Source organism: Gymnodraco acuticeps, unplaced genomic scaffold (genome assembly GCF_902827175.1).
Source record: "Gymnodraco acuticeps unplaced genomic scaffold, fGymAcu1.1, whole genome shotgun sequence".
Lineage (NCBI taxonomy): Eukaryota > Metazoa > Chordata > Actinopteri > Perciformes > Bathydraconidae > Gymnodraco > Gymnodraco acuticeps.
The window spans coordinates 3959371-3981872 of record NW_022990940.1 but is presented as its reverse complement, the minus strand read 5'-3'; the positions used below and the strand labels follow the sequence as shown (position 1 = coordinate 3981872).

At 40.2% G+C, this 22502-nt stretch overlaps 2 protein-coding genes across 5 annotated transcripts; one reads left to right on the top strand and one right to left on the bottom strand.

The window, feature by feature from the left end:
• Positions 1 to 1713: 1713 nt before the first annotated feature.
• cunh1orf35 (chromosome unknown C1orf35 homolog) lies at positions 1714 to 4877 on the bottom strand. Its single transcript, XM_034234704.1, is given in 11 exon segments — positions 1714 to 1829; positions 1831 to 1884; positions 1886 to 1924; positions 1927 to 1984; positions 2651 to 2764; positions 2863 to 2942; positions 3095 to 3167; positions 3401 to 3483; positions 3586 to 3631; positions 3716 to 3866; positions 4595 to 4877. Coding segments are annotated over 11 exon segments (900 nt in total). The 5' UTR covers positions 4692 to 4877; the 3' UTR covers positions 1714 to 1724.
• Positions 4298 to 20533, top strand: guk1a (guanylate kinase 1a). 4 transcript variants are annotated; one of them, XM_034234705.1, is made up of 7 exons: positions 4298 to 4457; positions 17483 to 17596; positions 18209 to 18250; positions 18366 to 18601; positions 18765 to 18849; positions 18935 to 19020; positions 19507 to 20533. In XM_034234705.1, the coding sequence occupies exons 1-7, from the start codon at positions 4322 to 4324 to the stop codon at positions 19543 to 19545; spliced, it is 738 nt and encodes a 245-aa protein (XP_034090596.1). In that variant the 5' UTR covers positions 4298 to 4321; the 3' UTR covers positions 19546 to 20533. The 4 variants fall into 4 exon arrangements, with proteins under 4 accessions (XP_034090596.1, XP_034090597.1, XP_034090598.1 ...); XM_034234706.1 differs by lacking the exon at positions 4298 to 4457 and adding an exon at positions 5045 to 5353 and having other exon boundaries at positions 19507 to 20486; XM_034234707.1 differs by lacking the exon at positions 4298 to 4457 and adding an exon at positions 15640 to 15702.
• Positions 20534 to 22502: the final 1969 nt, after the last annotated feature.

Genomic DNA, 22502 nt, shown 5'->3' with positions numbered 1-22502 from the left:
TTAAGCAATACTTCATGTAGTTGTATTCATGTACAATGTTTCATGTGCCTTTAGTAAAAGCATATGTGGTTTTTAGTTTTTGTGTTATCTACACTTCCTATGAAGAAAAGCAAACCAACAATGACCTTATTTTTGATAAACTGAATCTCCTCGGTAGCCAAAACCTGATATATCAGATGATTTCGACCTTGGTAGGCATGGGGGGTATCGGATGAACATACTTTACTTTTAGCCAGAAGAGAAACAGACTTCAGGAAACAATACTTACATTTAACAACAAACCCAAGAATCTGGTGTCATGGCAACATGTTGGGGCCGCCACCCTTTGACCCTAGGAGAAATGTGATGCCCCAAGGTGATGTAAACCACCCAATGTTTGGGTAAAAGCAGTAATGGGGAGAGCACATTGTGTAGGGGTGGCAATCAAGGACAGCATTCTTGCAGGTTGATTAGGCTGCTATGGTTAATGCAGCCAAGCCTATAAAACATGGCAAGAGAGTGTGGTGGGGGGGGAGGGGCCGAGTCCAGGGTCCCTCAGAGGGCGGCTTTGTGTGGCCTCCTCTCCTGCTGCTCCGTCAGCTTGGTTTGTGTGTGGCCGTCTAACGGTACTCGGCCATATAAAAGGACCAGCCTGGTTTTTTGCACTCTTCTTTATGAATGCCTTGCTCTTTTTTAGTGCACCCCCCAGGTGCCAGCCAGCAGAATACCCTCTTTCAGACCAATTCAAGGCAAACACAAACACTACACTCTATTATGACCAATGGAGCGCATTCCAATGGTGTCGCACCAGTCAGCGAGCTGAACCTAGAACGGTGAGGGATTAAGGAGCGCGGGCATGGGTGGGAACAGAAAAGGGCCGAGCTGCTGGGTGGTGCAGGGGGCGCAGTGGGATGGACGACATGAGCAAGGAAGACAGAAGACATCAGGGAGCATCTTGAAAAAATGTTCAAGAAAAAACATTGAAAGAAACACACTCTTGACTTCAAACATTTTTGCAAGACAGCTGCAATTTTTGATATCTAAATATTTTTCTCTGTAAAGTGGGTGGTAATGATACAAATGTACTGTGCTCATGACACAAATTACCACAACTTTTAAAAGTTAAAGCTTTGTAAATAAAAATACTGCCATTTAAATAGAAATGTATATAAAGAATGCTAATTCAATCAGTAAATTATGTTTTGAACTGTTATTCATCCTGTCAGCAAACAGTGTTCAAGAAAATACTTTGGGCATTCAAAAAAAAGGTGGGATATTTATATGTTTCTGCTTGCAGCAAATCATGTTCTTAGTCTCTAGTAAAAAACAGTAAAAGCTACCAGACATCGGAATTAAAATAACATTTTTTATTGTTATCTTACACTGTGTTTTGCAGTAGATCAAAAACTAAAATCAAAAATCTCAAAATATTTTCATATTTGGTGGGTTGATAACATTATTGTGTTTTGTTTAAGAACAAAATTCTTGCCAAACACAACCAAAAATACTACGAAAAAAACAGTGTCTAACGATGACCAACTTATTGTGTGAAGGAGTTAAAAACATAATCCTGTGAGTCAGACATGGACCCGTCTCCTTCCACAGTCCGTTTGACTGCTCAGGGTAAATGAGGTCTCCGGGGCCACTCAAGCTGCTGTAGAGGGTCTGTCCCCGTTATGCGTCTTTTGGGGGGGGGGGGGGGGGGGGGGCTGGGGGGGGGGGGTGGGGGGGTGGGGGGGAGGACATTAGTCGTCCGAGTCTGTGTCGTGGCGCCGCCTGTGGCTTTGTGTGTGACCAGCAGGGGCTGTCTTGTGGCTGACAGGGTTACGGGGGACAGGAGACCCCCCATACAGAGGAGTCTGTGTCATGCCGCTGTTGTCGATGATGGGGGTAGGAGGGCTCCTCGCTCGGCCTTTGCCCCCCCCCTTGAATGGCTGTCATGGGGTCCTGGCTCCACTCTGGACTGTGGTATGATGGATTATGATGATGGTGGTCCTTTCTGTGCCTGAAGTGTAAAAGGAAACAGACAATCAATGATGGGGTCGTGGTGAATTTGATGGTGTGAGGCTGGGGAAAAGTTGCTGCCAGATAAGCTTTAAAGTGACCGAAAACAACTAATGACACTTGTAAGTGAATATAACTAGCTAATGTGAGGATACATGTTTTATATTAACTTTAAATCATAAATGGTCTGCACTACTGTCATACGTTAATGTTTAATTGCAATTCCTCTCACCACCAAATCAATTATAGTCAATCCCGACTAATCCACCACACTTGATTTACAATATATATTAAATGTCTCGTCATAAATGCACCTTACATCTAAAAGGTCATGTTTCCAAATGGTGTGAGTAACACAGTGCCTGAGTGCCCTCTAGTGCTGGCAGACAAAATCGTTTGGCTCATAGTAAGTCTATTAGTTTGCAAATATGGTTGCTAGACAGGACACAGTAAAATGGCTAATATATTGAACAGAAAAAATGCTATGTCCCTCATTTATGGAAGCTTTGTGAAGCCTTCACTAAACTACATTTGGTTTGGAGATAGAGATGTTCTTCTAAGCACATAAGAATCGGAAAATGTTTTATCCAAGCCATACTATGTAGTGTTTCTGTATTTAGGTCCGCACTAAGACGAATTAAACATCTGTATGGAAAAATGAACCAACCTCTTCCTGTCGTCATCTGACTCCGAGGAGGACGAGTCTTTTCTTTGCCTCTTCTTCTTCTTCTTTTTGTCCTTCTTGCTCTTCTTCTCTTTCTTTTTCTTCTTGCTGTCGTGCCTACGGAGTCAAATCAAAAAGGGTCAGAATGTGTGATGTTTTGAAATAAATTGGTTTTCATGAAGTTCTCTTAGGTGGCTAATATAATGGATACTTACCGCTGTTCGACATCTCCCTTTTCAACACTCTGAGGCGTCTTTGTCGCTGAGGATTCTGGACGACTTTCTGTTTTGCAGTGCTGCAAAGAAAAACATTTCTTTAATCTCTGCATCAAGTAGTAAATCCAATAGAATAAACTCTCTGTTTGAACTCTCAACTTTTAAAGTCTCTCTTTATTTCACTAACGTTTTTAACCTCTGCATCTTCATTTGTCAGTGAGAAATAACTTACCGTAAAAACAGACAGGCCTATTTTAGCTGCCTCCTTTTCCTTTTGGGACAGCACCATTTTCTTTGACCCTACACTGTAAGGGAAACAATCATTAATTACCAAACCTTTTACAATCATAGCATCAATTAAGATACAAGTCCCTCTTGCTAACACTTTAGTGTCAAAAAGAACACTTGATAAAAACATCTTAAAAGAGAGACTAAATGTTGTTTTAAAATGTTTCTTAAGACACTGTACTTATACATTTGCTGATTCGTTTTATGTGGTTGCTTTGTTTTATGGTTTCTTATATCCCAAAGTTCTAACCTGGAGCTTCCCAAGCCGGAGACACGGTCCACATCTCTCTCTTCACCATCAGCATCTTCCCTCCGGCAGACATCTGCAAGGTCCTGGTAAGAGAGTTGGGAAAATTCATCATCAAATTGTATTTATTGAAATTCTATAAAAACGTATGCTTTTCAGTGAAAGCATTACCAAACAAAGCGACATACCTCTTTGGTCAGGCCAGTTGGTTGCCTCTTTATATTCTTGTGCCCTCTAGGTGGAGAATATGAATAAATACATTAACTTTGTGTTGACCCACATTGTATCTATTAAATGGTATATGTTAGGTATACTTACAGGGCAGCCATCAGTGCCTCATGCTCTGCAGCCTTGACGGCAGCTATTTCTTCCTCTTTGGACAAAGGTGCACCGTCTTTTTTGTCTTTTGCGTACCATGACAGATCTTTGCCTTTCTGCCATCGTCCTACTGGTGCCATCAAAGAGTTGCCTGGAAACAAAGCCAAACAAATATATTGTTGATATCTTTGATGCAACAAATGAAGAAGGACTTTTTGAAAAAACACATATTTGGGTTGCATCTTCTCCCCAGTTCATGTGATTTCACCATACTTGTAAAATCATCTGTGGTAGCAATAAGCCTTTTGATGTATGTAGGTAGATAAGGTTGTAGATGCTTTACCCAGCTAACTCCTATATGATCCAGGATAAGAAGACTTCAGACTTACTTTGTGTCATGCTGTGATCTGAAATGGTATCGTCTGTAACATTCATTAATGGGCTACTGCCTGTCCTGGTCAAGACATACATTCAGGCAAAGTTTATTTTCAGTCACCTTTAAAAGGCTGTATTGGCTAAATAAATTGTAATTAAATAAATGTCTATATCGTCCTTTTGTGTTCCAGCTGTGGTGGGCGCTACGTAATTCTTGTTTGGCATGCTGACATGTTGCCAGCAGTGGGAGATACGTGTGTGCTCAGAGAGAGGGTGCAAAGACAACTTGGACCTGCAGTTTATAGAGTGGAAACGATAATACTACTGAATACAGTACACTGTGTAATGAGGGACTCCAAAACAAAAGGTATGGAGAAGATGTTTGTGCAGTACTGACGCTTTGAAGTGTAATTTAATTGTGATTTTAAGATACTTTCTCTAACAGCAAACAAACAGCTATTAGCAATGCTAGCTCTGGTTAGCTCAGATAGTGTTGAGACTTACCGAGATAATTTTCTCTGTGTTTATCGCCCTTCACGTCATCCCAGTTGAACTGGTCCTGGCCTCCTCTGACCCCTCCAGATCTGGAGGAACCAAACATTTTAATCGGCTGCCCAGAAGACTTATGCTAAGGATAAAATGTGTCGTTAGCTCAACAGCTGACTTTAGCCACGTTAGCACACATGCGGCCTTCAGCGTTCAGACATCCGGGTAGTTTTGCGGTCAGGAGTGTTGATTGGAACAACGTGTTTCCTGGTTATAGTGTTGACTCAGACCCTGGAAACTGATCCGGTTACTTATTTTGCCCGTTATATCCTGAAGAAAAACGACAAGGCGTAAGAAGACTAACTGGATAAAACAGCGGTTTACTGAAGCTAGGCTATGCTATATAAATAACGTTACTTTGCGCCAAATAAACAAAGCAACATGAATAACAATGCGCGTGTATGTCTCCCCATTAGGTAGAAACTGCAAGTAACAGTGAGTTACATACATATAATTAATGGTGGCTGCATTTGTTTCGCCTGTACTCTTTGGATAATAACACAAACCACGTTTCTGTGTTTTGTCGCGCTTTTTCCGATGCTCGCGAACACTTTGATGTTTCTGCTCGTGTCGATGACGTAGGCAGCACTATTTCCTTAATGGCTCTCACAGCAAAGACTCAGAGCAGTTGAGGGAGAAAACAAGCCGGAGACCAGCCCAAAACGGACTTGCATAAAAACCCGATGTACATGAGATATTTTTCCAGGCTATTCTCAGGTAGGAGGGAAAATACATCTGTCCATTAACCACTGTGGCTATTACTGCCATTCACCCGCTCCTGTGTGAGAGGAGTCAGATTGTTCCTGCAGGGGAAGAAGATGGGTGTTGTGTATTTACCGTATTTACTGAGGAGGCACAAGTTAAGCTAATGTAATTTTACCTGTAGTATAATCATCCTTTAAATAGCCATTGGGTTATTAACGTTATAAAAACAACCCCATAGACACCGTGTTGTTTTTATATCTCTCAAAGTGCAAACCATTTCAAAATTCTATTGCACACAGATCAAATGTTCATTTATGTTTACGTTTTATAATTTAGAAATCTAAATCCTAATTGCTGAGTTTTACAGTCACGGTCACTACTGCCTCTTTACTCTGCATTTCCATATAAAGCATTACATTTTATTGCTTTTATAGCAGTGAGTCAAAGTGCAGGTTGAAGTGCCTTAGATGCTGTTGTATCTGCAAGATTGTTAACACTTAACACCCACTCTTTGATAACATAAGATATCAAGTGCTACTTTGCTTTTTGTGTATACCATATCTGAATAGAAAAACATATTTAAAACATGAGTTTAAATTGAAAGATCAGAGCACAAAACGTAATAGGGACGAGAACTGGTTGAACATGTGCCCACATAATCTCCTCTGTTTCTGGGTAAACTGGACTAAAACACCTCAGTTGTGTTGATATCAACTTTATGGGGTAAGATAAGATAAAACATTATTGATCCCAATTTGGGAAATGTTTTGTACTTTCTAGAGCTGTTTTTAGTTTTATGAAAAGTCTTATATGGTTTTTTTTCTATGAATGGAACAGTTTGTCCGAAAGTGTTTTATGAAAAGTCCAAATAGCTTGTTTTGTCCAACCAACAGTTTATACCAAATATATTCAATATATGATCATACAAAACAGATATAAGAAAAATACAGCATTCAATTATCACATTTGGGACCAAAAACCACAAATGGTTGATTACAAACGTATTGTTTCAGCTCTTACACTGAATAACCTGCAGACTGAAGGTCTACCACCTGATAGGTTTCACATGATTTACAGTTTGCTTCATGCAATTATCAATCACATGGGGTTCAGTGCACATGATTAAAGTAAACCCACATGTCTCTCATTTCCTGTCACGCTGGTAATGGTTTAGTATAAACGCTTGATTATTTTGTGTTGGTATATATGTAGCTGCAACTGTCAGAAGCTTTGTGGACACTTTTTTACTAGCTTATATGAAAGGATCTCCTGCACCTTGAATGAGCCATGTTGCTATTTACGGGAAGCCATCAAGAGGCAATCGAAAGTGACCCTTGTCATTTGCACCTGCACAGAAAACCATCTGGTTTGCATAGAAACGAGAAGGCTTGTAATGCCGTGTACTTTATCCATGGCTATAAAAAAGGCGTGCCAATGTCCAGCCCAGCTTACTTTTGTTTAAAAAAAAAAATGTATACAGTATATACACAGTATGCGTTATTTATAAGGATATAACTATAACTATTTGCCAATATAACTAATCATCGTGCAATCTACTTATTTATATAAATAGTTATCATCGCAATAGGCCGTATTTAATTTTGTCTTAATGTACATTATTTAATTTAATATCCCGTTCTTGTACATATCATATTATATTTACATGTATATAGACTTCTTGCACTATTTTTATTTTTGTATTTTATTATATTTGTTGGAGTAGCTCAGGTCAGAAGAATTTCATTGCCATTTCTACACTGTAGCTTATGTGCATTAGGGCCGCTCGATTATGGCAAACATCCTAATCTCGATTATTTGGGTCAATAATTGATATCACGATTATTAAAGTGTACATCTGACCGGGTGACGACATTTCCTATTGACGCAGCAACCACTGTAAGTTATATTCTTGTTTAATTAGACTTCTCTGTTTCATTTATTCTACTCTGTATAATTGTTCTGTAGTTATTGTAGCTAAAACGGCTAAATCGCTTTTGAGAGATTTTAAATCTCAGATCTGCTCAGGCGAAACCTGCTTCACAGGTCTCAGCTCTCAATCCTGCATTATAATATAGGCAGGGCCAGTCTATTGATTGCGTGAAGTACAACCGCGTGACTCAGTCATCTTTCACCTAAAAAAGCATTTAAATACCGCATTTAAAATCTGATTAACTCAGTGTACATCTGACCGGGTGGCGACATTTCCTATTGACGCAGCAACCACTGTAAGTTATATTCTTGTTTAATTAGACTTCTCTGTTTAATTTATTCTACTCTGTATAATTGTTGTGTAGTTATTGTAGCTAAAACGGCTAAATCGCTTTTGAGAGATTTTAAATCTCAGATCTGCTCAGGCGAAAACCTGCTTCACAGGTCTCAGCTCTCAATCCTGCATTATAATATAGGCAGGGCCAGTCTATTGATTGCGTGAAGTACAACCGCGTGACTCAGTCATCTTTCACCTAAAAAATCATTTAAATACCGCATTTAAAATCTGATTAACTCAGTGTACATCTGACCGGGTGACGACATTTCCTATTGACGCAGCAACCACTGTAAGTTATATTCTTGTTTAATTAGACTTCTCGGTTTCATTTATTCTACTCTGTATAATTGTTCTGTAGTTATTGTAGCTAAAACGGCTAAATCGCTTTTGAGAGATTTTAAATCTCAGATCTGCTCAGGCGAAACCTGCTTCACAGGTCTCAGCTCTCAATCCTGCATTATAATATAGGCAGGGCCAGTCTATTGATTGCGTGAAGTACAACCGCGTGACTCAGTCATCTTTCACCTAAAAAAGCATTTAAATACCGCATTTAAAATCTGATGAACTCAGTGTACATCTGACCGGGTGACGACTTTGCCTATTGACGCAGCAACCACTGTAAGTTATATTCTTGTTTAATTAGACTTCTCTGTTTAATTTATTCTACTCTGTATAATTGTTCTGTAGTTATTGTAGCTAAAACGGCTAAATCGCTTTTGAGAGATTTTAAATCTCAGATCTGCTCAGGCGAAACCTGCTTCACAGGTCTCAGCTCTCAATCCTGCATTATAATATAGGCAGGGCCAGTCTATTGATTGCGTGAAGTACAACCGCGTGACTCAGTCATCTTTCACCTAAAAAAGCATTTAAATACCGCATTTAAAATCTGATTAACTCAGTGTACATCTGACCGGGTGACAACATTTACTATTGACGCAGCAACCACTGTAACTTATATTCTTGTTTAATTAGACTTCTCTGTTTCATTTATTCTACTCTGTATAATTGTTCTGTAGTTATTGTAGCTAAAACGGCTAAATCGCTTTTGAGAGATTTTAAATCTCAGATCTGCTCAGGCGAAACCTGCTTCACAGGTCTCAGCTCTCAATCCTGCATTATAATATAGGCAGGGCCAGTCTATTGATTGCGTGAAGTACAACCGCGTGACTCAGTCATCTTTCACCTAAAAAAGCATTTAAATACCGCATTTAAAATCTGATTAACTCAGTGTACATCTGACCGGGTGACGACATTTCCTATTGACCCAGCAACCACTGTAAGTTATATTCTTGTTTAATTAGACTTCTCTGTTTAATTTATTCGACTCTGTATAATTGTTCTGTAGTTATTGTAGCTAAAACGGCTAAATCGCTTTTGAGAGATTTTAAATCTCAGATCTGCTCAGGCGAAACCTGCTTCACAGGTCTCAGCTCTCAATCCTGCATTATAATATAGGCAGGGCCAGTCTATTGATTGCGTGAAGTACAACCGCGTGACTCAGTCATCTTTTACCTAAAAAAAGCATTTAAATACCGCATTTAAACTCTGATGAACTCAGTGTACATCTGACCGGGTGACGACATTTCCTATTGACGCAGCAACCGCTGTAAGTTATATTCTTGTTTAATTAGACTTCTCTGTTTCATTTATTCTACTCTGTATAATTGTTCTGTAGTTATTGTAGCTAAAACGGCTAAATCGCTTTTGAGAGATGTTAAATCTCAGATCTGCTCAGGCGAAACCTGCTTCACAGGTCTCAGCTCTCAATCCTGCATTATAATATAGGCAGGGCCAGTCTATTGATTGCGTGAAGTACAACCGCGTGACTCAGTCATCTTTCACCTAAAAAAGCATTTAAATACCGCATTTAAAATCTGATGAACTCAGTGTACATCTGACCGGGTGACGACATTTCCTATTGACGCAGCAACCACTGTAAGTTATATTCTTGTTTAATTAGACTTCTCTGTTTAATTTATTCTACTCTGTATAATTGTTCTGTAGTTATTGTAGCTAAAACGGCTAAATCGCTTTTGAGAGATTTTAAATCTCAGATCTGCTCAGGCGAAACCTGCTTCACAGGTCTCAGCTCTCAATCCTGCATTATAATATAGGCAGGGCCAGTCTATTGATTGCGTGAAGTACAACCGCGTGACTCAGTCATCTTTCACCTAAAAAAGCATTTAAATACCGCATTTAAAATCTGATGAACTCAGTGTACATCTGACCGGGTGACGACATTTCCTATTGACGCAGCAACCACTGTAAGTTATATTCTTGTTTAATTAGACTTCTCTGTTTCATTTATTCTACTCTGTATAATTGTTCTGTAGTTATTGTAGCTAAAACGGCTAAATCGCTTTTGAGAAATTTTAAATCTCAGATCTGCTCAGGCGAAACCTGCTTCACAGGTCTCAGCTCTCAATCCTGCATTATAATATAGGCAGGGCCAGTCTATTGATTGCGTGAAGTACAACCGCGTGACTCAGTCATCTTTCACCTAAAAAAGCATTTAAATACCGCATTTAAAATCTGATGAAGTCAGTGTACATCTGACCGGGTGACGACATTTCCTATTGACCCAGCAACCACTGTAAGTTATATTCTTGTTTAATTAGACTTCTCTGTTTAATTTATTCGACTCTGTATAATTGTTCTGTAGTTATTGTAGCTAAAACGGCTAAATCGCTTTTGAGAGATTTTAAATCTCAGATCTGCTCAGGCGAAACCTGCTTCACAGGTCTCAGCTCTCAATCCTGCATTATAATATAGGCAGGGCCAGTTTATTGATTGCGTGAAGTACAACCGCGTGACTCAGTCATCTTTTACCTAAAAAAAGCATTTAAATACCGCATTTAAACTCTGATGAACTCAGTGTACATCTGACCGGGTGACGACATTTCCTATTGACGCAGCAACCACTGTAAGTTATATTCTTGTTTAATTAGACTTCTCTGTTTCATTTATTCTACTCTGTATAATTGTTCTGTAGTTATTGTAGCTAAAACGGCTAAATCGCTTTTGAGAGATTTTAAATCTCAGATCTGCTCAGGCGAAACCTGCTTCACAGGTCTCAGCTCTCAATCCTGCATTATAATATAGGCAGGGCCAGTCTATTGATTGCGTGAAGTACAACCGCGTGACTCAGTCATCTTTCACCTAAAAAAGCATTTAAATACCGCATTTAAAATCTGATGAACTCAGTGTACATCTGACCGGGGTGACGACATTTCCTATTGACGCAGCAACCACTGTAAGTTATATTCTTGTTTAATTAGACTTCTCTGTTTCATTTATTCTACTCTGTATAATTGTTCTGTAGTTATTGTAGCTAAAACGGCTAAATCGCTTTTGAGAAATTTTAAATCTCAGATCTGCTCAGGCGAAACCTGCTTCACAGGTCTCAGCTCTCAATCCTGCATTATAATATAGGCAGGGCCAGTCTATTGATTGCGTGAAGTACAACCGCGTGACTCAGTCATCTTTCACCTAAAAAAGCATTTAAATACCGCATTTAAAATCTGATGAAGTCAGTGTACATCTGACCGGGTGACGACATTTTCCTATTGACCCAGCAACCACTGTAAGTTATATTCTTGTTTAATTAGACTTCTCTGTTTAATTTATTCGACTCTGTATAATTGTTCTGTAGTTATTGTAGCTAAAACGGCTAAATCGCTTTTGAGAGATTTTAAATCTCAGATCTGCTCAGGCGAAACCTGCTTCACAGGTCTCAGCTCTCAATCCTGCATTATAATATAGGCAGGGCCAGTCTATTGATTGCGTGAAGTACAACCGCGTGACTCAGTCATCTTTTACCTAAAAAAAGCATTTAAATACCGCATTTAAACTCTGATGAACTCAGTGTACATCTGACCGGGTGACGACATTTCCTATTGACGCAGCAACCACTGTAAGTTATATTCTTGTTTAATTAGACTTCTCTGTTTCATTTATTCTACTCTGTATAATTGTTCTGTAGTTATTGTAGCTAAAACGGCTAAATCGCTTTTGAGAGATTTTAAATCTCAGATCTGCTCAGGCGAAACCTGCTTCACAGGTCTCAGCTCTCAATCCTGCATTATAATATAGGCAGGGCCAGTCTATTGATTGCGTGAAGTACAACCGCGTGACTCAGTCATCTTTCACCTAAAAAAGCATTTAAATACCGCATTTAAAATCTGATGAAGTCAGTGTACATCTGACCGGGTGACGACATTTCCTATTGACCCAGCAACCACTGTAAGTTATATTCTTGTTTAATTAGACTTCTCTGTTTCATTTATTCTACTCTGTATAATTGTTCTGTAGTTATTGTAGCTAAAACGGCTAAATCGCTTTTGAGAGATTTTAAATCTCAGATCTGCTCAGGCGAAACCTGCTTCACAGGTCTCAGCTCTCAATCCTGCATTATAATATAGGCAGGGCCAGTCTATTGATTGCATGAAGTACAACCGCGTGACTCAGTCATCTTTCACCTAAAAAAGCATTTAAATACCGCATTTAAAATCTGATGAACTCAGTGTACATCTGACCGGGTGACGACATTTCCTATTGACGCAGCAACCACTGTAAGTTATATTCTTGTTTAATTAGACTTCTCGGTTTCATTTATTCTACTCTGTATAATTGTTCTGTAGTTATTGTAGCTAAAACGGCTAAATCGCTTTTGAGAGATTTTAAATCTCAGATCTGCTCAGGCGAAACCTGTTTCACAGGTCTCAGCTCTCAATCCTGCATTATAATATAGGCAGGGCCAGTCTATTGATTGCGTGAAGTACAACCGCGTGACTCAGTCATCTTTTACCTAAAAAAAGCATTTAAATACCGCATTTAAACTCTGATGAACTCAGTGTACATCTGACCGGGTGACGACATTTCCTATTGACGCAGCAACCACTGTAAGTTATATTCTTGTTTAATTAGACTTCTCTGTTTCATTTATTCTACTCTGTATAATTGTTCTGTAGTTATTGTAGCTAAAACGGCTAAATCGCTTTTGAGAGATTTTAAATCTCAGATCTGCTCAGTCGAAACCTGCTTCACAGGTCTCAGCTCTCAATCCTGCATTATAATATAGGCAGGGCCAGTCTATTGATTGCGTGAAGTACAACCGCGTGACTCAGTCATCTTTCACCTAAAAAAGCATTTAAATACCGCATTTAAAATCTGATGAAGTCAGTGTACATCTGACCAGGTGACGACATTTCCTATTGACGCAGCAACCACTGTAAGTTATATTCTTGTTTAATTAGACTTCTCTGTTTCATTTATTCTACTCTGTATAATTGTTCTGTAGTTATTGTAGCTAAAACGGCTAAATCGCTTTTGAGAGATTTTAAATCTCAGATCTGCTCAGGCGAAACCTGCTTCACAGGTCTCAGCTCTCAATCCTGCATTATAATATAGGCAGGGCCAGTCTATTGATTGCGTGAAGTACAACCGCGTGACTCAGTCATCTTTCACCTAAAAAAGCATTTAAATACCGCATTTAAAATCTGATGAAGTCAGTGTACATCTGACCGGGTGACGACATTTCCTATTGACGCAGCAACCACTGTAAGTTATATTCTTGTTTAATTAGACTTCTCTGTTTCATTTATTCTACTCTGTATAATTGTTCTGTAGTTATTGTAGCTAAAACGGCTAAATCGCTTTTGAGAGATTTTAAATCTCAGATCTGCTCAGGCGAAACCTGCTTCACAGGTCTCAGCTCTCAATCCTGCATTATAATATAGGCAGGGCCAGTCTATTGATTGCATGAAGTACAACCGCGTGACTCAGTCATCTTTCACCTAAAAAAGCATTTAAATACCGCATTTAAAATCTGATGAACTCAGTGTACATCTGACCGGGTGACGACATTTCCTATTGACGCAGCAACCACTGTAAGTTATATTCTTGTTTAATTAGACTTCTCTGTATCATTTATTCTACTCTGTATAATTGTTCTGTAGTTATTGTAGAATCCTGCATTATAATATAGGCAGGGCCAGTCTATTGTCGCCCATCAGCTGTAGATAGTTAACTAATTAGAGGGGCGTGCCCCTACAGCTGTGAGAACTCAGCAATCAGGCGTCCATTTTAGGTAGCTCTTTCCTGGAGCGTCAGCTTAAGCGCCAGACAGCCGAAGACTGACAAAGACATTGGAGTCCTACGGGAGTAAGACTGACAAAGACATTGGAGTCCTACGGGAGTCACGAGGGAGGCAAAGAGGAGGCAAATCCTACTCTGATTGAGCTGGTGTCTTATTTCTCTTTTCTTTAGTTTTCTAACCCCTCATGCTATAATCATGTGTATTTTCTCCATTCCTGTTCATGTGTCTTCTCGCAATTATCACTGGCCCCGTGTATCTCGTAATCGATATAACCGGCCTGCTCTCGTCTATCCCACATGCTCCACTGAGATCCAAGATCTAGTTTCAGGTGGCCTGTGGAATTGCCAGTCAGCTGTTCCTAAGGCTGACTTCATCTCTGGCTACGCCTCCCTGCAATCTCTGGATTTCCTTGCTCTCACTGAGACCTGGATTACTCCATCCAACACATCCACCCCAGCAGCTCTCTCCACTGCATATTCCTTCTCCCATACACCCAGACCAACTGTCAGAGGAGGTGGCACTGGTCTCCTGCTCTCTCCCAAATGGAGCTTTTCCCTCTTCAAGCTACCTAACTTCACTCCTTCCACCTTTGAATTCCATGCCGTCACAGTAACCCATCCTATACAGTTAACCATTGTTGTTCTCTACCGTACATCAGGCGCCTTGGGGGACTTCTTGGAGGAATTAGATAATCTCCTCTCACACATCCCTGAAACTGGCCCTCCCGCTGTACTTCTCGGAGACTTCAACCTCCAGACGGGGAAGATAGACGAACTAACATCCCTGTTAACCGCCTTTGCCATAAAGCTGGCAATGTCCTTGATCTCATATTCTCAAGGAACTGCGCTACTTCTAACCTCTCTGTAAACCCGCTCCACACATCCGATCACTTCTTCATTTCATTCTCTCTACCCCTTTCCAAACATAACAAACTAATCTCTTCTCATCCTGCACTTGTCCGCCGTAACCTTCGTTCCCTCTCCCCCTCTACCTTTGCCTCGTCGGTGTTCTCAGCCCTCCCTTCCTCTGACTCGTTCCAACTCCTGCCTTCAAACTCTGCTGCAGAATCTCTCCTCTCTACTCTCTCATCCACTCTGGACTCTCTCTGTCCTCTCACATCTCGGCAGGCTCGTCAGTCCCCTCCTGCTCCCTGGCTAAATGATGCACTGCGTGCTAATAGAACCGTCCTTAGGGCAGCAGAGCGGAAACGGTGGAAATCCAAACACCGTGACGACCTCCTAACCTATCAGGCTCTCCTCTCCTCTTTCTCTGCTTCGATCTCTCAGGCAAAAAGCACTTTCTTTCAAGATAAGATCCAATCTTCCTATTCCAATCCCGAAAAACTATTTTCCATCTTCTCCTCCCTCCTGGACCCCCCCAAAGCCCCTTCCCCCTCCTCCCTTCTGTCAAGCGACTTTGTTAACCACTTTGAAAAAAAGGTTGATGATATTCGCTCTTCTTTTTCTGACTCACCTCTACTCACCGCTGGGTCACCAGACCCTACTTTCACCCACACACTGACCTCCTTTTCCCCTCTCTCTCCAAGTGAGGTTCTTACCCTCATTACCTCTGCCCGCCCTACCACCTGTCCTCTGGACCCTATCCCTTCAAACCTCCTTCAGACTATCGCTCCTGATATTCTACCGTTTCTCACCCATTTCATCAACACTTCTCTAACTTCTGGTCACTTTCCAAACAGTCTCAAGGAGGCAAGAGTAAACCCTCTCCTGAAGAAACCCACTCTCAACCCGTCTGATGTTATAAACTACAGGCCTGTCTTTCTACTCCCGTTCCTGTCTAAAACACTTGAACGCGCTGTCTTTAAACAACTCTCCTGCTATCTCCATCAGAACAACCTTCTGGATCCGCACCAGTCTGGTTTCAAGGCAGGTCACAGAAACTGCCCTCCTTGCTGTCTCTGAGGAACTGCACACTGCCAAAGCATCATCCCTCTCCTCTGTCATCATCCTGTTGGACCTGTCTGCTGCATTTGACACGGTGAATCATCAGATCCTCCTTCGCACTCTCCAAAAACTTGGAGTTTCAGGCTCTGCACTTTCCCTCCTCACCTCATATCTGAAAGACCGTACCTACAGGGTGACTTGGAGAGGGTCTGAGTCCGACCTTGTCAATTAACTACAGGGGTCCCTCAGGGCTCTGTTCTTGGTCCCCTCCTCTTCTCCCTGTACACAAACTCGCTCGGATCAGTCATTAGCCCGCATGGTTTTTCATACCACTGCTACGCTGACGACACCCAATTAATTCTGTCCTTTCCCCGCTCTTTAACTTTAAGTATAATTCAACTGAAAAACCAATACAAAAAATAATTTAAAAATAAATAATCGTTTTATTTCGATTATGTTGTTTTCATAATCGTTTCAAGCCAAAATCGCAATTGCGATTTAAAATACGATTAATTGAGCAGCCCTAATGTGCATATGACAATAAACCTTTGAATTTGAACTGATGCCTGCCGTTTAAATAGCAATAGACCTATAACTAATAAGAACAATGGTAGACATTATCTTCTCACTGTATTTCTTTGAGTAGCGCAATAGTAACTCTATAGCGTGTTTCCTGTTGCAACAATTTGCTTGAAAGATGCACATAGTCGTTACTGAGAACCAAGCGACTTCTTCTTATTGCATTGATTTCTTCAATTGTAGAAAAGAAAAAACAAACAGAATTGAGGGTTTCTTCTCAGCCTTTGGACTAGAACCAAAACACACAAACGGGTCGTATAACTACATCATTCTGGACACATCTACTCAACATTTAAAATATAGCTCTATGAAAAACCAAATCTACTAGTGTGTAAACATGGCCCTGCCCTCTCTGTGTCCCCTCCCTCCTGTGCTTGTACTCGATCTGCCCACACACATCACATCTTCCTGCTCATTTGAGCCATCTGCTTGAGCTCTGTGCGCATTGACGGAAGGTAAGCAGGAACACACCTTCATCTTAATTTACAGCTTACAGTACCTTAGAAGTACTGGCACTGAAAGAAAAGTTGTGTAGAATATACTGCAAGATTTTGAAGTAGCTTTTTTGCTAAATTGTAAAGTACGGTATATGAGAAAAGAAAAGATAAATCTTTATGAATTCATTCAGAGTCATTCAGGTCTAATAGCAACGGAAGAAGATTGACAAGTCAGTAATAGTTATAATGTAACAATTAGGTAAAGTAAAACACTTTGTACCTTTATTTATATATACAGAAAGGAGTAAGGACTCTATTTAATACAACTAAATATCTAAACATGTCTTTGCGAGGGCAAGTATGCCTATAGTTGTGTCAGTGAATGGATTGTTGCATAAGGAAGTTCACTTTAATATGAGCTCATGTCTTTGTTGATGGCAGCATTCCCTGTTATGCAATGGTTTTTCTTTGCCTTTTTTTCCCCCTGCAATCACAATCAGATAAGGGCTCTCCGATTAGTGAGTAAGTGTTTCTGCACCATGGTAACCCAACAGCTTGCCAACCGGCCAATTGCCTCTGCTCTTTTGGGAGATGTTTTGGTCTCTTAATTCGGTCCACCTTTACAAAAACGCTGATTTATCATTTCATCATATTTATCTCACAGGACTGAGCGAGGCTTGTCTGAGCCTGGAAACCCCTTGGTTACTTTGTGAAATCTTTCTAAAGAAATATATTTTTGCACAGACATTTGGTCCCACAATGACTCATGCCAGAGGATTTTAGTGGAGATGTGTCATGGCTCCAGCCTCACCCACTTGTTTCCTTCACTAACCTCTCCTCCTCTCATCTCTGCTGCAGCTATGGCTGGTCCCAGGCCTGTGGTGTTCAGCGGCCCCTCGGGGGCGGGGAAGAGCACTCTGCTGAAGAAGCTCATGAAGGAGTACGACAGTGTCTTTGGCTTCAGCGTCTCCCGTAAGTGTGCCACTCTCTGCCAACATTTAGATTTGAATGTGTTTTTATCAATCTTTTTTTGTGTCAATGATCATACCATCGATCCAGGAGATGTATATGGGTGTAAACATTTCTACTCAAAACACATTTCATTTTTCAATTGAAATTGCAATAACTTATTATTTTATTCATCAAATGATCTGCTGATTATGTTCCTGATTCATTAGTTCAAAAAAAATAATAATCTAAAATCCCAAAAAGAAAATGCTCAACATTTTCCCATCTTTGGTTGAATAAAGATGTGTGGTGCATAAAACAGATAATCGTTAAATATTCAGAATATAGAAGATGGACCCAGCACATTTTTGGCATTCGTTTTTTTTACATGAACTGCAACATAAAGTCACTTATTTGATTAGTCGATGCACAGAATATGTTTCTATGATACCATTCAAGTCCCTTTTCATGCCAAACATTCCCTGTTTCCAGGTTCCAAAATAAAATGATTAGCTTTTCTTTCTTTAGAGTAACAGGAAACCGAATATATTTGCATTTTATGGACCAAGGATAAAAAAAATAAGAAAAATTGAAATAAAATACAGAGTATGACATGAATGTCTTCTTATCCTTTAGATACAACTAGAAATCCTCGACCTGGAGAGGTGAATGGCAAAGGTAAAACATGTTCCTCCTTTTTTACAACCACTATAACAGTAAATCACCTTTATTGTGTCTGTTAAAGTGTAACTCAATCTGTTATATTGTGGATGTCTCCTTTCCTGGGTTTCAGATTACCATTATGTCACACGAGAGGCGATGCAGAAAGCCATTGACAAAGGCGAATTCATTGAGAACGCAGTGTTTTCGGGGAACATGTACGGGACGAGTAAAGCTGCCGTACAAGCCGTCCAGGCCAAAAACCTCATCTGTATACTCGACATCGACATGCAGGGTGTGATGAACATCAAGAAGACAGACCTTAATCCCATCTACGTCTCCATCCAGCCGCCGTCCATGGCAGTCCTGGTAAGCACAGAAGGACGTTTATTTTATTTGAGAAGTTCCTGGTGGCCTGCCTGAGAGGAGTTCCTGGGTGTGACCTTGAGTTTGCTTTGAACCACAGATAACTAGTCATACAGGTTTTGAATGCTCTTTGAATCATATCTGAATGCCTTCTGTATTGTATCAGGAAAAACGTTTAAGAGACAGAAAGACAGAAACAGAGGAGAGCCTCCAAAAGCGCTTGCATGCTGCTCAAGTGGACATGGAGTTTGGTATGTATTTATTATTTATTTACAAAAACATAACTACACCAATGTTTAAAAAAACATGACTGAACATAATATTATCTCATTTCAGGTAAAGAACCAGATATATTTGATGTTCTTATTATCAATGATCATTTGGACGAAGCCTATGGGCAGTTAAAAGAAGCTCTCAGTGAGGTGAGTAACCATTGCAGTAACCATCGATTCAATAATCAACACATATCAAAAATAGTTTTACGGCTTTGAGTTATAAAAAAATAGGCATTTTAATACCCCCTGAAATTTGGACACTGAATGAGAAGGTTTTTATGTGCGAGAATGTGTTGAATCTGACTTTGTAAAGAAGAAAATCTCAGGCTGTCCAAAATAAATCTTAACTACTGCCTACTCTATATATCTGGGAGTTATATTCACTGTGAGCTCATTGGCAAAAACAAAAAAAACACCTTTATAACGGTGGCTGTTGAATGATCAATAATAAATATGGATAAATAACATACTGTGAGCTATTCTGTTGAGTTGCACGGATGTAAATTCCCCCTGGTAAGCAGTGATGCATGATATGTGTCCAGGGCTTTTATTACTCATTGTTGAAGATTTGTTTGACTAACATCATCAACTTGTATTGGGAGTATAATAAAAAAACGTTTTGTCTTTCTCTAGGAAATCAATATGGTCAAGAAAGCCAGCTTGTCTTCGTAGGAGCAGCTTCCCGACACCTTTTCTGTCCCGTCCAGCCACTCCTGTCACAACCACAGACCTCCATTCCCGTTGTGAACATTCCCTCAGATGGTTTGCTAAGCTAAGGCAAACACATCGCTTAGCGGATACAGAAAGGCTTAAATATTGTGTTTATAGGTAGTTATTACCAAATGATAATGTACTAAGAAACATCAGTTTATTTACTGACATTTAAACCTTTCCATATTTTTATTTTATGAACAAATTGACTCCAATAATGTTTACTTTGTATGATACTGGCATGGTATGCTGGATGCTCGGTTAGCCTTTGTTTCTACTGCTCGTAGCTTTGCCAACACCAACATGGACTCACACAAACAAAGAGACGTCACTCATTTCACCGTGAACTTCCAAGGGTGTGGAAAAGTCTTGGTGGATCTTGATAAGTGGTAACACGTTATGGTATGTCCTTTGTGTAAGCGGTCATATTGTGTTGATTGGAAAATAGATTTACAGATGCAGATATCTGCACATGTAGTTAAAGAAGGAAATTCATCTGAAAGCTCAGCATTACAACTGATATATGAAGAGAAAAACATGGTGGCTGTTTACTTTCAAGTTAACTTTACTGTTGAAATAATAAAACTAGTCCAGTGCTTTGAACTTTTTTGTAAAAGATTTGGGTAAACTGTCACAAATCTCCATTTAACATAGATCATGTAGGGCTCTAGTAGGAATACATCTCATAATAAAGGTAACAAGTGTTTATAACAAAGAAACACATCTAAAGTCCCCTTGCCTTGTTCGGGGGGGCTCTACAACAACAATTTTACTGTTTATTTTTTCAATTGTATATTTGTAAACTTTTATATTGTGTAACTATCATTTTGCAGTGTCACTACAGTAAAATGACATAAGTTGTACTTGTTAAAGGAAAAAATAAATGTCATGATTTACTTTTTTTCTATATTACTCATAATAAAGCACGCCAATCTCCTTTACTGTAAAACATATAAGTAGGGTTTATGCTGTTATCCTGTACAGCATTTTTAAGACCATGGCAAGGTCTGTAACAAAGATTGATATCAGTTTAACACTGAGAGCTGGAAACACAATCTTGTTGCCTAAAACACACATACAGTAGCCTACTTGTAGATTTTGTATGATTATATTTTGTGTGTGTCATGATGCAATTAAAGTAATGGGAGGTCATGATTTTGAACAATAAATGTGGAACTTTGCTGAAAGGTCATATAGGAAACTTTGGTGAGTTTCAGGGGAATTAAGTCATGTAGGAGCTCAATCTTAACAAATAACATGTCATGAACCTGTGTGTGGATGATATGGACCAGATATATAAACAATCTGTTTTCTGTAGGCTACATATAAATGAGTGTTTGTAAAAAGGGAATGTGTGGTAAGAATAGGCACACCTAACAAATACCGATAACCAGTGGCGGTTCTACGGGGTGGAAGCTGCCACCTCAGAAAAATGCCTTGGCACCCCAGCTGGCAGCTTTGTTTTGAAAGAAAAGTTTATGAGATACATATCTATTGTCCGATTGCAAGTGAATGCAGCACAAGACGCGAGCTTTGTAACCCCTCCCCCCCCTGGCGCAAGCGTGGAAATATGATTGGCTGCAATTTCATTTGAACGGGGGGACAGCGCAAAACGAGAAGCATTTCGGATCTAAGTAGACGGAAGGAATGAGGTATTTGCGGTCAGAGTATGGCTGGGGTAGGCTTCAGCCAGGGGTTAAATTGGGCCGGGGCTCAGCCCGGCACATAGGACGATGCTCTGGCGTCATCACCCTCGCTCATTTGTTTAAGCCATATGTTAAAACATCTCTCGTTCTTAATATAGACTTTATTTAGGGTCGATATGTGTTGACTTTACTTTAAAATAGCAGATCTCTGTGACAGGATATAGTTTTTCCGCTTAGTGAACGTGTGTCTCTGCTCCGATCAGGAGCTGCAGCACCGCGGCTCCTACGTGCAGAGAGTCTGCAGCGGTGTGTAGCACCGGTGTGCAGTGGTGTGTGTGTGCAGGGTTGGGTTGTAACTGAATACGTATAACAGCGTTACGTACAGAATACACAAATCAAGTAGGCCAACTGTATTCAGCTCGCGTTACATTTGAAAAACGAGTAATCTGACAGTTACTTTCGTAAACCTGAAGTGAATACATTTTGGATTACTTATTGGAATTATTGGTGGAAAGATTTCCTCACAACATTTCATATTCATTACTAAAGGTACAGCCGAATCATCACAGCGCACAAAACCTACCGCCGCAGATGGACCAAAAAAGGGAGCGTTTTAAAAAGAAAAGGGGCGGGTCCGCTCAGTGAAACGATAACAACGAAACATGGAGGAACAGAAGTCTGCGTTTAAATCGTGTGTGTGTGCAGTCCAGAAGTCCAGAACCCCGGACTACAGGGAGGTGCATTCCATCAGCCACTTTGGTCACATTTGACAACCAGCCTTTCAAAGAGAAGACAGAAAAACAGACATAGCAGTTAAAACATTCAGTTCCAGCACGAAACAAATATGGAATTGATTGATTTCAACTCTACTGAGGAGGACCCTTAATTTCTGTTAGTCAAAAACCAACCTGGAGTTGGAGTTTGAGAGCAATCTCGAATTTGAGAGAGCAGAGACCAAGAAGACCACAGCAGCCCTGAAAAAGGTGGAAGATATCCTGCAGACTGAGCGCCTCTGATTCCAGCGAGAGATCACTGATCTCCAGGAGACAGAGAAATCGAAAACGACCTGTCTCGCTCAACTGGAAGCACAAACTAGTACGCTCATGGGCGCTCTAAATGAGGCTCAGCAGGAGCTGAAGATCAGGACTCTCCAGTGGCAGGAGGAGAACATTGTTCTCACTGCAAAGCTGGAGGTATCCCATGTCATCCATCTTGCCCAGCTAGAGATGCATGCATCGGAAAAAAAGACCTTTGTGTCTTTGCTTCAGCTAA